The sequence below is a fragment of the Alnus glutinosa genome, chromosome 1 (genome assembly GCF_958979055.1).
Source record: "Alnus glutinosa chromosome 1, dhAlnGlut1.1, whole genome shotgun sequence".
In the NCBI taxonomy this organism is placed as follows: Eukaryota; Viridiplantae; Streptophyta; class Magnoliopsida; order Fagales; family Betulaceae; genus Alnus; species Alnus glutinosa.
The window spans coordinates 9,707,413-9,721,441 of record NC_084886.1 but is presented as its reverse complement, the minus strand read 5'-3'; the positions used below and the strand labels follow the sequence as shown (position 1 = coordinate 9,721,441).

Below are 14,029 nucleotides of genomic sequence, written 5' to 3'. Positions count from 1 at the left end.
ATCCCGAATTGTCCCCCCGAATCACATTTAACTGTTATTTTGGATAGAAACGTCATGTGACTAGTACGTGTGTTTGAGTTATTTTGAATTTATTATTTATACTCAATGTGAAAATGTGCTGTTAAAAAAGAAAAAAGAAAACTAATGAAAGGGGTGTTAGATTGGGGATGGTTGTGCAACTGTTTTAACAGTTATTTTGGATAGAAACGTCATGTGACTAGTACGTGCGTCTAAGTTATTTTGAATTTATTATTTATACTCAATGTGAAAATGTGCTATTAAAAAAAAAAAAAAACTAATGAAAGGGGTGGTAGATAAGGGATGGTCGTGCAACCGTCTACTCTATTCCAGGAAATAGTGGTTGCAAGCTACACTTATCTATTATGGGAGAAGATGGCTACGCTACCACACCTATTTGTTATGGTAGAGAGTGGTCATGCGACCATCCCCTTTGTTGTGGGAGGGGGTGGCTATGCCGTCATCCCTACCTAAACAGATAGGTGGTGCAGCCACCGTACCCCTCTGTTTAGATGATGACGTCATTTGGCCGTCCCTCTATTGTAGTCAAGATCGCTGCGCGGCCACCTCGATATGTTATGGTAGGGTGACATATATTGCCCCTTCTTACCTATTTTTTTTAAGAACAAAGTACTTATACCCCCTCCAACTAACAGATAATTTGTAATGTCCTCTCAAACTTTTATTTGAAACACTTTCCATCTCAAATTATCAAAAAATTGCAATTCATGTGGTGGTATCTAAAATGAATCTTTCTTGCTATGTAAATTCTGAGGGTAAAAGGGAGATTTTTTTAAAAAAATTTTTGCTTAATTATTTGCTGGTTGTTAAGAGAGAGAGAGAGAGAGAGAGAGAGAAGGAAAGCAGTTTTCAAAGGTTTCAATATGGCACAAGTAATAAAAAGAAAATGAAAGCAAAGAATGAAGGATATATTGGTTGTGTGAGCGGGGGTGGGTGAAAGAAAGGTACTCTCGTGTCTCTTAGAAAGGCCATTAGGCTCACTGTGTATACTATATAGATTTCAAATCATCTTGTTTCTCCCATTAATACTTTAAAGAAAGTAAGATGAATAATCCAACCCCAAGTTTAATTACGGCCGACTCACAATTGCTGATGCCAAAAAGCTTTAAATTTAATTCAAGTATATATAAATGCATTTACAAACTTAAGGTACCAAATTAAGGGGCTCATTCGCATCTTTCCATATAACTTCACCACTATTATTTTGTCGGCATGAGTTTGGCATAACGACAAACAACTAATGCTATAAATACTTACAATAATTGCCATTCTTATTCTGAAGAGGTAGTAGTGATCAGGACAAGCATGGCTAAGCCTAAATCTCTTGTGAAGGTTTATTTGTTTGCCATATTCATTATCTTCATCTTTAAAATCGACATGGGTTAGTAGCTTTATATATATATACATATTCAGTCACAGATCATGAGTTGATCTTATTCATGCCAATTAAGCACGTTATATTCAAGGACCAATCTACTTATTATTATTTTTATTTTGTTTCTTGTATTTTTTTAACATGTTTTTGAGATTAGCAACGGGGAAGAGTTGCAGTTTTCTGAGCAAAACATGGCGTGGGAGATGCAGACTACTAGCCCACTGCGACACGAAATGTAGGGATGAAGAGGGAGCGGTTGCCGGAGAATGTCGCGGGCGTTGGTCAAGCAAATGCTATTGCTATTATGAAAAATGTCCACCGACCCTATAAATAAAGATTTTTGTATTGTAGACATTTGGGTTTTATTCTGTGAACATAGGTCATAGACCGAATCACATAAATTTTGTGTCTATTTTATTATTTTGCCATTGTCTTTAATTATTTTTCTATTCCATTATGTTTTCTTTCAAATATCATAAGTATACATGCATGTGTTAGTATCAAAGAACGTCATATTTTATGTATGGGGTGTGAGAATATATTATGCTTGATCGGAAAACTTTATTCTATTATATAAACTGAAAAATGATAAATTATATTTTATGCTCTCAAACTATCACTTCCTTTTCAATTACCCTTACAAACTTCCAAACGTTCTCTTGGTTCCTTTTTTTTTTTTTTTCCTGTAGATAACTAAATAATTAACAAGAAAGTAATCTTCTAACTTCTTGTGAAATCTGGTTTTAATAATGATCATATATAGTCGAAAATGTTCACTCTGTAATAGTTGTTAAAATCGGAGGAATTAATGTAAGATGAACCAATCTATCAATCAAATAGTAAATCATTAGAATTTTTATTTTTATTTTTATTTTTTTAAAAAAACTCATTCTTAGCATAATGCATAAATAATAGACATATTTTTCAAATGGTGAGGCACATCAAACTTAAAATGTTGCAATTGGTATCTCAAAAGAAACTTTTTTTTTTTCTCTTTTTTTTTAGCACTCAAATGAACCTTTCTTGCTACATAAAATCTTGTTAACATAGTTTTCAAAATTAGTATGTGCATATGTATAGAGTTTGTGGTTTGAAAATGTTGAAGGTTTTTAAAGAGCTTAGGAAGAAGAAGGAAGAAGAGAGTCTCATATAAGAAAAAGAAAAATTAAAGTTGGCATTTACAAGACTAAACTCACACTAAGCTATTGCTTTAAAGCAAGCAATATTTGGGTTTATGCATTTGTGTGTACGCGCGCCGTATGCTTTAGTATGGGGGAAAGCACACGCGCGTGTGCATGTGCATCTGTGTGACAGTGGGTTGTTGGGCGCACTTGGAGCTAGTAACGATGAAATCATGATCGTTGATTTTTGGACAATGACGATCATACGATTTGGTTATTTGATCTAGGTCGTAGGATCCTTCTAAGGTAAATCCAGCGGTTGGATTTACTTGACCACTAGTAAAGTCAACTATAAAATCAAATTAAATTTGATCTAACGGTTGAGATTAAGTAATCATTACTAATAAGTACGATCTAATAGTTATAATTAAATAACCATTGTTTATAAATTTATTCTAACGGTAAAAATTAAGTGTCTGTTAATATCTGACAGTTAGATTTTAATGACATTTGAACATACATTAAAACTGCTAATTTAACACTATAAATTGTCTGCTCTAGTTCATATTAAGACACATAAAACTCTCTCTTCTTCTCTCTATAAAAACTTTTTATAACTTTAAAATTGAAATCTCTCTCTTGCTATAATAGAAACACTGAGAGTGTTTTGGTTTCGTTTCATTTTGTGTAAAATGCAACCAAACTACAAAAGTTTTTTAGGGCTCCATTGTATACTAGCTAGAAAAGTGTTTGTTGTAAACCTGTGCATAGCAATTCTGATGAATTGGTGGAGGCTAGGGGCAAATAACTTCTTAAATTCTCAAGGAAAGCGACTCACCTCACGATCATTTAATTTCTTGTTTTATATTTCTTTTCTTACAAATCCTGAGGGTAAAAGGGAGATTTTCAGTTTTGTTGCTTAATCATTTGCTGGTGGTTGCTAAAAAGAATAAAAGAAAAGAGAGAAGGAAAGCAGTTTTGAAAGGTCTTATCGTTTCAATGTGGCACAAATACTAGTAAAAAGAAAATGAAAGCAAAGAAACAAGGGTTGATTGTGTGGGACGGGTGAAAGAAAGCTACTAGTGTCTCTTAGCTTGGAAAGCCCATTTAGTCTCGTTGCGTATAGATTTTTTTATTTTTTTATTTTTATTTTTTTATAATGGGATGGGGCACCATGCATACTCTGTAGATTTCAAAATTATCTTCAAATTTAACTTATATTATTTTTATTGCCATGAGTTTGGCATAACGACAAACAACTAATATACTATATATGAATACTTATAATAGCCATTCCAATTCCGCAAGGTGAGGACTAGCATGGCTAAATCTCGTGTGAAGGTTTATTTGTTTGCCATAATATTATGTGAAAGAAAAAGAAAAAGAGAGCAGAAAGTGGAGAGAGATGTATGGGCTATGTACATCTTGTTTATTCACTATATATATTAAACATTATTACATATATAACTCTTTATTTATAAAGAGGTAATGAGTAGTGAGCAATAAATCATAAACTTAAATAAGGTAAATATCGATAAACTTAATTTAGAGAATATAAACATAATGGAAATAAACCTTTCAAAGAAATCAAACCTAAATGAAAAATATTATTATAAAAAAAAACACCTACGTAATATGAAAAATATATTCTAACACTATGTATCGACATGGGTTAGTAGCTTTATACTTCTCTTATACCTCTTATATATATATATTCAGTCACAGATTTGATCTTATTTATTATTATACATTATTATTTTTTTGGATTTCTTTACATGTTTTTGAGATTAGCAATGGGGAAGACATGCCTTTTTCTGAGCAAACCATGGCGTGGGAGATGCAGAATATCAGCCCACTGCGACAGGAAATGCATGTAGGGATGACGAGGGAGCTGTTGGCGGAGAATGTCGCGGGCGTTGGTCAAGCAAATGTTACTGCACTTATGAAAAATGTCCACCAACCCTATATATAATTACTGCTTTAAATTTAGTGGATCTGTATATATATGTATATGGAAAATGATGGATTTACAACACCACCACAACAATTACACAACACTCCCTTACATGAGAGTGGGGTTCAGTGTGTGAAGCTCACCCCTATGTGAAAGGGTGTTGTACAATTGTTATACCGGTGAAGTGTAGGAATCAAACCCTTATATATATACACGAAGCTGATCGAATTGCTAGCTGTCCAAGAGCCATATATATATATATATATGCATGGGTGTGAGAATATGATAATAAGTTTCCATGTGTACGTGTTATATATGCTTGTAGAATGGAGAGAAAGTCTTGTATAACAATGAGCATGTATAATAATATACGGAGGTGGAAATTGTTAATTCATCTAATGTCTCAAAAGCTTAAGTTAATAAAAAAATTATTGGTTTAATCATTTAATTAATATTTTAATACTCTTTTTTAGGCTTAAGTACTAGTAAAGACTACGTAATATATTTAATTAAAATGAAGGGTAAATGACGTAAACAAGATTCAAATTCGGGCTACCCCTAGCTCGATCCCTAGATCCATTTCAGGGTGGCCCGAAAGCCACCCCCAGCCCTAGAGGGTGGCTCGCACCAAACACCCATTTTTTTAAAATGAAAAATAAAAAATAAAATTTTAGTTTTTTTTTAGCTTTTTAATTGAAAAATAACATGTGGCATGGATATTATAAGTATATTTCGATAAAATATGCATTTTTAAAACTTTTTGGTAGTTTGGGGGCCAAAATCTAAGCGTTGACAGTTCGTAGGACTACTTGCAAAACAACTAGCAGTTTGAGGGATTAAATTTTAATTTTCTCTTATTCTATCTATCACATTTATTTTATATTGATTGATATTATATGTTTTAAATTTTTTTTTTTTTTTCAGTAACTGACATAAAAAATTACTTAAAATACATTAACGGGTTTTGTGAGAAAGATGCCACAAGAATTGTTCACGCTAAACCTAGCTACTCTTTTCCTTTACCTTGTCTTTTTCATTTGTAATGCCAGCAAACTCCAATTGCTATTAGCCTATTAGGAATAGACTGTTTTCCCTCTATCTAATTTTCCATCCAAGTGGAGTTAGAAACGTTTTTTTTTTTTTTTTTTTTTTTTTAAATATAAGGTTGCACACATAATATTCAATACTCTTTTGAGTCCAAAGCATTCCGGCATCTGTTATTCCATGTCTCTAATGTTAAAAATATTTATTTTTATCTTATAATTATTTCATAACGGTTGAATCAGTTATTATTAAAATAAAATAAAAATATACATAAATATGAATAGCATACCAGTTTCATTTTAAAGGGGCTTTTTTTTTTTCTTTTTTTTTTCTTTTTATTTGGCTAGTAACAGATATTCGAAATGGACATTGAAAAGAGTAATGCAATAACAAGACACTCATCTTCTTTATCTTCAAAAATTGACACTATTTTTAAAATTATTATTATATCAAAATTTAATAATAACTAATCTCAAATTTAATAATAATTTTAAAAGTCATATCATTCTTGAAAATAAAAGAGAGAATCAATGAAAATATATAAAGGGTAATGCCCTCCGCCCCCCCCCCCCCCCCATATAAAGGCTGATTGTTGAAAAAAAAAAAGAAAAAAAAGAGAAAATAGGTAATCAATCATTGAAATTAGTAATTTTAGAAGTCCCTCATGTGTTAGGGTTCGTTTGGATTTGTGATTTCAAAAAGTGCGATTTTAAAATGTACGATTTGAAAAAGTAATTTTTAAAAACGCAGTTAAGCATTTGGCAAAATCACAGTTTAACCTTTAAAATCGCAAGTTAGCCTTTTAAAATTATGTGTTTAAAAAAAAAAACACTCAATTGCCTACGATTTGAAAAAGTAATTTTCTACATTTTTAAATCACAATTTTTTAAAAGATGAGTGATTGAAGTATAACAGTTGTGCAATTAACTATTGTGCACCACTCTAAAAACATGGAATAGGTTCCACGTGGGACCTATGTAGTGGAACGTACCACATGAGACCCACCTCCATGTCTCTAAGACCTTAAACAATAGTTACATAATTATTGTGCAAGAGTTCAACTGTTGTACAAGAGTCATTTTACTTTTTAAAAAGCAATTCTCAAATGATTATCTTTTACGATTTAATTTAAAATCGTATTTTTTATCAACGAAATTAGAATCACAAACGCGGTCTTACATTACTTAATAAAATTATAAAATATAAAACAGTTCCCGATAGACAGCGAAATAAAAGAACCAAGCAAAAAAGGTAAGAGTGTAAGTCTGAGGGAGAGACGCAAAGTTAGGGGAGGAAGCCAAAGAATGAAAGCTGCTCGCCAGTCGCCATGGCCCTTCATATCCAGTGCAACTATATAGCATTCACATGGAATCCCAATTCCAATCCTAACTCCAGTCCCAGTCCCAGTCCCAGCAACAACAACTTCCTCTTCCCTAAAACCACACTCACAAAACCGTACCGCAAATTCCCATTCCTCACCACCCAAAATAGTTTTTCCTCTCTCCAGCCCTCGCCAGCACATTCAAATGCGAAAACCCCGGACGGCAATGCCACAAGCTACCCTACCCTTCCTGTTGAGACATTCTATGAGCACCAGAGTATCAGAGACTTGCTTGGAAAGCTCAGCAAGAAGAACGCTTGCCCTTTGCTAATACTCAGAGATGATGGAGATTGGACTAAAGACCAGTTCTGGGCTGTCGTCAGATTCCTCAAACATGCCTCTAGGTCCCATGAAATTCTTCAGGTTCTCTCTCTCTCTCTCTCTCTCTCTCTCTCTCTCTCTCTCTCTCCCTCTCCCTCTCCCTCTACTGGGTTTTGAGGGTTGTTGATGATGTGTGTCTTATCTTTGATTGGGTGCGAAGTTACTTTCTGTTCGGTGGCTGAGAAAGCAGAAGTAATGTATTGAAAATAAAAATTCTGAGTTCTATGTTTTTGCTTGTGTTTGTTTACAAGAAAGTGCGAAATTAGTCGACCCATAACTTTATTAGGCTCAACTAAACGGGATTTTTTTTTTTGGATTCCTCGTTTGTATCTCTAATTGAAGTTTTGATATATTGAATAGGTGTTCGATACGTGGAAGAACATAGAGAAATCGCGGATTAATGAATTCTACTATGAGAAAATAATAGGGCTGTTAGGTGAAGAGGGTGTGATCGAAGAAGCAGTGACGTTGTTCCTGGAGATGAACAGTCACGGCCTTAGGCCTTCTTTGGGAACTTACAATTCAATAATTCATGGTTTTGCGGAAAAGGGGAACTTTGATGATGCTTTGTTTTACTTTAATGAGATGAAAAAATCTAATTTGGCACCAGAAACTGATACCTATGATGGGTTAATTCAAGCTTATGGGAGATATAAAATGTATGATGAAATGGGTATGTGTGTGAAGAAGATGGAATTGGATGGATGTTCACCTGACCACATTACTTATAATTTGCTTATCCGAGAGTTTTCGCAAGCTGGGTTACTCAAAAGAATGGAAAGATTATATCAAACAGTGCTTTCAAAAAAGATGGATTTGCAGTCATCTACCTTGGTTGCAATGCTTGAGGCCTATGCTAGATTTGGGATCTTGGAAAAGATGGAAAAGGCTTATAGAAGAGTTTTGAACTCAAAAACCCCTTTAAAGGATGATGTGATAAGGAAATTGGCCAGGGTTTATATTGGGAACCATATGTTTTCAAGATTAGATTACTTGGGACTTGACGTTTCATCAACTGTTGGCGCAACTGATCTTGTTTGGTGCCTTCGCCTCCTTTCTCATGCTTGTCTTTTGAGCCGAAAAGGTATGGACTCCATTGTTCGGGAGATGGAAGAAGCAAAAGTTTCTTGGGATGTAACAGTTGCAAACATTATCATGCTAGCTTATTTGAAAATTAAAGATTTCACGCATTTGAGAGCCTTCCTTTCCCAATTACCATCCCATCGTGTGAAACCTGATATGGTCACTGTTGGAATTCTATTTGATGCAATTAGTATTGGCTTTGATGGAACTGTGGCTTTAGAAACATGGAGAAGGATGGGTGATCTTTACAGACCTGTGGAAATGAACACTGATCCTCTGGTTTTCGCTGCATTTGGGAAGGGGCATTTCCTTAGAACCTGCGAAGAGGTCTACTGTTCCCTTGAACCTCAAGCTAGAGAAAAGAGAAAATGGACTTATCATAGCCTCATTGATTTAGTCTTAAAATACAAGGGAAGGGAGTCTCGAAGTCAAGGTAAGCTAGCTCATCAAAGATATCTTTGTTAGAATTACTGTAGTTGTTCCTGTATCCAACCTGAAAGTGGCATGCTTTTTGTATGATAAATTGATAGATTTCTCATTGATGGACCGGTATAATTTACAGTTAGTAGTATCTTTTGGTACCTGAGAAAGGTTTATAGTGGATTAATTTCTTTTCTTCATGTGTTTGCTTGAGTTTACTTTTGCACTGCAATTTAATTGGCATTGATACAATGAGATAAAATGCAATAGAAACAAAGGGATCGTCTCCCGGATAACTAAAGAAGAATAGAGGCAGATTTTGATGGGGATCAAATGGTGGTTCATGTACCTTTATCTTTGGAGGCTCAAGCGGAGGCCCGTTTATTTATGTTTTCTCATATGAATTTCGTCTTCAGCTATTGGGGATCCCATTGCCTCACCAACCCCAGATATGCTTATTGGGATCTATGTATTAAATATCTCAGACAAATCTCGAAAGAACAATTTTCCACAGAATTTATGACTCATGGTCCTTTAGGTTCTTTAAATTCTGTAGAATGAATCATGTGAGGGAGTGGCAGCTTGTTTTGAAACCATATGGTTGGCTTGGAGAGAAACTTGAGGTGCAATATATATATAAAATAAAAAAATAAGAAGGGAAGAATTTCAATTTTTATTTTATTTTATTATTATTATTTTTTTTTTTGAACCGGGTGCTACACGTCCATTGTAGCTTTCCTCAATCTTTGACCATGTGGCAAGGTGAATGATGGTGGAAGTCCATATAGCCCAACAAAGTGGACGATGGTTGAAGAAGTTTCCTAGTAAATGGAAAATGAAACTGGAAGAGAAAGAGAAAGAAATAAAGAAAATGAAGACACCGGATTTACAGGGATACTCACCTTCACCAATAGAAAAGGGCCAATAGTGATACATGATGCTCTCATTCACCAATCTGATTGTGTACAAACGATTTGATTAATTTCAATTGTATTCTAATCCTAATTTTAGGGTAATCCAATCTTCATTTATTATAAAGGATTTCTATCCTTATCACATATTCTAAGCTCACAAAGCAAAGTAATCAAATCAAAGACTAGTACAAATAATCCTAGAGAAAAGCTAGTGGTGATTTGGTGAGGCTTCCCTTCCAGAGCCAATGGAAGTCTTTTAACATGAATAACCATTGTAGCAGAAGCTGATTGTGTGTTTATTCTTTAATAAAAAAAAAACACATACAAGCTATCGGCCCTGAACCATTGTAACAGGAACATTGTTAAGGGAGTCGGCACGTGGGGCAATTTGCCTTTCGATGAATGCAGGTTGCTTTGGAAGAGGCAGATCAATAGTCTCACTTTTAAGCATGGAAATAACAACGGATATAGTTGGCCTATCTTTTGCAAAATCTTGCACACACAGCAACCCGACATGTATGCATCTCAAAACTTCCATTTCAAAGCATGGTTCTCGTATCACTGGGTCTATTAATGCCACTATGTTTTCTGCATTCCACATTTTCCATGCCTGGAAACATATAAACAAGATTGAAATTCTTAGAAACAAGTAATGGAAGTTCTAAAAAATGAGGCAATGAGATAGAGGAGACTTACAAATCCTAGAAGGCTCATGGCCTGCTCGTCATCGTAAAAGCTAGTGTTTCTTCTTCCACTAACTATCTCTAGTAACAACACTCCAAAACTAAAGACATCCGATTTTTCTGAAAATCGCCCTCCCATTGCATATTCAGGAGACATGTAGCCGCTGAATTTTAACAATAAGACACATTCAAATCTTGTTATATCAAATATTAGGGTTATTATCTTAGTGAATTTGGCCAAACAAAGGTATATACTTACTATGTTCCAACGACCCTTTTAGTATTGGCTTGATCTTCATTGCTCCCAAAAATCCTAGCCATGCCAAAATCTGATATTTTTGGATTTAGTTCTTCATCCAACAAGATGTTACTTGCCTTTAGATCTCTATGAATAATCCTTAACCTAGAATCCCTATGAAGGTACAGCAGACCTCGACCGATTCCTTCGATAATGATGAATCGTCTTCTCCAATCTAAAAGTTTTGATTTGACTGAATCTAATGAAAATTTTCAAACCAAACAAGAGAAAGAAAATGCATTCGGATTAAACTTGTAAGATGAGCGAACATCATGTTTGTAACACAAGCAATTTGGTGAGGTCACATCAGAATACCACAATCAAAGAATATAATTCCATTTTTGCCTCTCGACGTAGATTATTTTAGATTGTAATATTGGAAAATACTAACAAAGGGCATCAGCATGAACTAACCAAAGAGAAATGCATCCAAACTTTTGTTTGGCATGTATTCATAGACCAACATCTTTTCTTCCCCTTCAACACAGCAGCCAAGGAGTCTAACCAAATTCCGGTGTTGGAGTTTAGAGATCACCACCACCTCATTCATAAATTCTTCTTGCCCCTGTCCAGAGGCTCTTGAAAGTCTTTTTACTGCAATTTCTTCTCCATCTGACAGTTTTCCCTATAAACAAACAACAACCAATTGACTACATATTCAAATTGTTAGACAATAACCTTCTACAAGAACAACCATATTACCCTGTATACGGGACCAAATCCACCCTGCCCAAGCTTATTTGATACATGGAAGTTGTTTGTTGCACTTGCCAACTCCTGAAGACTGAATAATGGTAGCTCTTGGAGTAAAACTTGGTTTACGTTTTCTCCATGCTTGTCCTCACGACGATATTTCGTTGCTAAGTGTTCATACAATAGTAGTTAGTAATCTCTATGCAGAAATGTTGTAACATTTCTTAGTTCACTGAGCTAATTGGAATTTACATATCATCAATTTTTTTTGGTAAATAGTAATGAAAGAACAGAGAGGAGAAGAGAGGATCAATAGCTACAAAGATCATGAAAATTTTACCTTTTTGTTTTGAACTCCAACGCCACAGTAAGTAAGTGCAGATGCCAATGAATATTACTCCTATGATTATTCATTACTCCTATGATCACTGTGACAGTGCCGATTACTTTCACATTATCCATCTTGTCTGTAAATCAGAGAAAACATCAAACTAATTCATCCAAAGTAAAACAGAATTATGTTTACAAGGGCTTCCTTAGCTTGGGAAGTTGGGTTGGATTGAAATACAATCTTACCAATTTCGCAACATTTTTAAATTTCAAGAATAAGATAAATTTAGAGAGAAAACAGAAACAACCCACCAAGTTCTGAATAGGCCAAGCGAACATAAAGATCAGCTCCGCCAGTATAGAATTTCTGTACGTCAATTAAGCTTCCTGTCCATGTCATACAACCAATGCCAGAATCATATGCGTAGGCTATACAAGAACAATTCTCCAAGCATTGGGTTCCACATTTTTCTTCAAAATCAGAGGACCAATCTTCCAAGTCTGGCACTTTCATCATCGTCAGTTTCAAAAATCCTTCTTTTTTGCCCCTTTCACTGCCAATGTTCATCCTCTCACACTGCAAGGGTGTCCTCCTCACACATCCACTAGTCCAATTTCCTCTGTTCCATTCTTCTGCATTCTTTGGCTCAAATCCCCGTAAACAGCTGCAAATTGGTGAATTCTTTGAATTACAGCTTCCAAATGCCCCACACCTGCCATAAACATCGCACTCAGTCTCCAAAGTTGACCACACGACCTCCCAATCCTCCCCATTGTCGGAATATTTTTCCTGTAGATTTCCTTGCGCGTTCAAGACAAAATCCTTTCGAAAAGACTCGTTCAGATAGGAAAAAGTGAAATAGAATGTTCCTTCTTTATCGTCTACAAGACTAAATCCATCAAGATATACAGTTTTCATTTTCTGCACTCCAATAAAGACCCGGCTGTTCCATGGACCACTCCGCCAATATGGGCTACCGTCATTCCAAACAAAAAATTCGGGAAGATTACGAACATCAATACCGGCAGAGAAGTTTCCAATGGATGGATCAGAAGGACTTTTCCATGATGTCAGCTGCACTTTCTTACCCGTTCTAACATCAGTACTAATTTTCATCTTTTCCAAGAATGAATCAGAAGGATGTTGGAAACTCTCCCATATCATTGTCCCTGTAGTGTTTCCTTGCAAGATGAGGTTTCCAGAATCTAAAAGCTGGGCACTCAAATTGACAACAGAATTTGTTAAACTTGATGACCAAAGAACCTTCTTTTGCCCATCTAATACCACCAGATTGCCATCTTCGGATATGGTTAGAATTCCAGAGGAATTCTTGAGGGGCATGTTTCTGTTAGCAACCCATATGACAGTGGGCACAGAAATTTGAGCATACCATATCCCAACATAGCGATCGGTTGAATTTGCAGGGCTGAAAAATCCCAGCTTGAAATCACCACCATTAGAGATTACGGTTTCAGGGTCGGTGATGAATTTAGCTGCTGTGATGGTGTCTGTGGCAGAGCCGGCAGAGCCAAACTTTAAACAAAAGCAAGATAGCAAGACAAGAAGAGCTGACAAGCTGGTATTTCGATCAAGTCCCATAGGTTCAACGCTTCTGGTTTTTGAGAATTCAGATTTTGGATGGCTGGATGCAGATTTTGAAAGCATTATTGATTCATTGCTTCTGGTCCTCTTACCTTTTCTTCGACAGATATTTCTATCGAAAGCTTTTTTGTCAACGGTTTTGACTTTCTATCACTCAAAGCTTCCCGTTTGGACCGCAGGTTGAAATGTTTTACTCAAAAGCACAAAAAATCTAGAACTACTATCTTATTGTCGCTGATCGACTCCTCGCGGTGCTATTTGTTTCTTAGGGCCAGCCACATTTGGCTGGAAATGCCACATAGGAGAGATTGTGCTACATTTTGATTTCGTTATGCGAAGCAAACAGTTCCACAGAAGCAGCAAAAATATCCAGGCTTATATTTAACATTTTGAAAGGAGCTATTTGATGGCATCTAAATCCAATCTCAATGAGGACATGAAGGTAAGAAGGGCCCCTATGCTTTGCTGGTGGGAGCAGCCAAGTTCAAGCTTTGGTGTCGGACCAGTTGTGTTGCTGGGATTGTAGCACAGTAGGTTTAATGCATCATGGATGGCGGTTTGCCGCTTGGTAAGGGGTAGGTTCCTTGGTGCGAAAAATATTTTACCTGTTATAACTGGATATTAACCAAACCAAAAACCACTCAAAATTGCCAAACAATGCCAAATACCACCACCAACAATTCTAATAGAAAACACCCTACAAAAACCCATGGATGGGTAGGACGGACTCTAGAGGGAGAAGTATAGCTAATACAACTTAAATATGGTGT

General features: G+C 35.5%; 2 protein-coding genes and 1 long non-coding RNA gene across 5 annotated transcripts; 2 read left to right on the top strand and 1 right to left on the bottom strand.

Annotated features, from left to right (window-relative positions):
• Positions 1 to 1,313: 1,313 nt before the first annotated feature.
• Positions 1,314 to 1,922, top strand: LOC133863224 (uncharacterized). The gene is made up of 2 exons (XR_009899376.1): positions 1,314 to 1,420; positions 1,572 to 1,922. It is a non-coding gene; the product is annotated as an uncharacterized LOC133863224 (long non-coding RNA).
• A 4,857-nt stretch (positions 1,923 to 6,779) lies between these two features.
• LOC133871488 (pentatricopeptide repeat-containing protein At4g14190, chloroplastic) lies at positions 6,780 to 9,683 on the top strand. 3 transcript variants are annotated; one of them, XM_062308941.1, is made up of 3 exons: positions 6,780 to 7,277; positions 7,596 to 8,751; positions 9,472 to 9,683. In XM_062308941.1, exons 1-3 carry the CDS (start codon positions 6,861 to 6,863, stop codon positions 9,486 to 9,488), a joined length of 1,590 nt encoding a protein of 529 aa, XP_062164925.1. In that variant the 5' UTR covers positions 6,780 to 6,860; the 3' UTR covers positions 9,489 to 9,683. The 3 variants fall into 3 exon arrangements, with proteins under 3 accessions (XP_062164925.1, XP_062164921.1, XP_062164917.1); XM_062308937.1 differs by lacking the exon at positions 9,472 to 9,683 and adding an exon at positions 9,009 to 9,369; XM_062308933.1 differs by lacking the exon at positions 9,472 to 9,683 and having other exon boundaries at positions 7,596 to 8,938.
• Positions 9,684 to 9,963: 280 nt separating this feature from the next.
• On the bottom strand, positions 9,964 to 13,502 carry LOC133866309 (G-type lectin S-receptor-like serine/threonine-protein kinase At1g11330). Its single transcript, XM_062302857.1, has 8 exons — positions 11,969 to 13,502; positions 11,693 to 11,793; positions 11,618 to 11,642; positions 11,336 to 11,493; positions 11,048 to 11,258; positions 10,595 to 10,832; positions 10,349 to 10,499; positions 9,964 to 10,262 (listed from the first exon to the last, which is right to left on the bottom strand). The coding sequence occupies exons 1-8, from the start codon at positions 13,320 to 13,322 to the stop codon at positions 9,981 to 9,983; spliced, it is 2,520 nt and encodes an 839-aa protein (XP_062158841.1). The 5' UTR covers positions 13,323 to 13,502; the 3' UTR covers positions 9,964 to 9,980.
• Between the last annotated feature and the right edge of the window lie 527 nt (positions 13,503 to 14,029).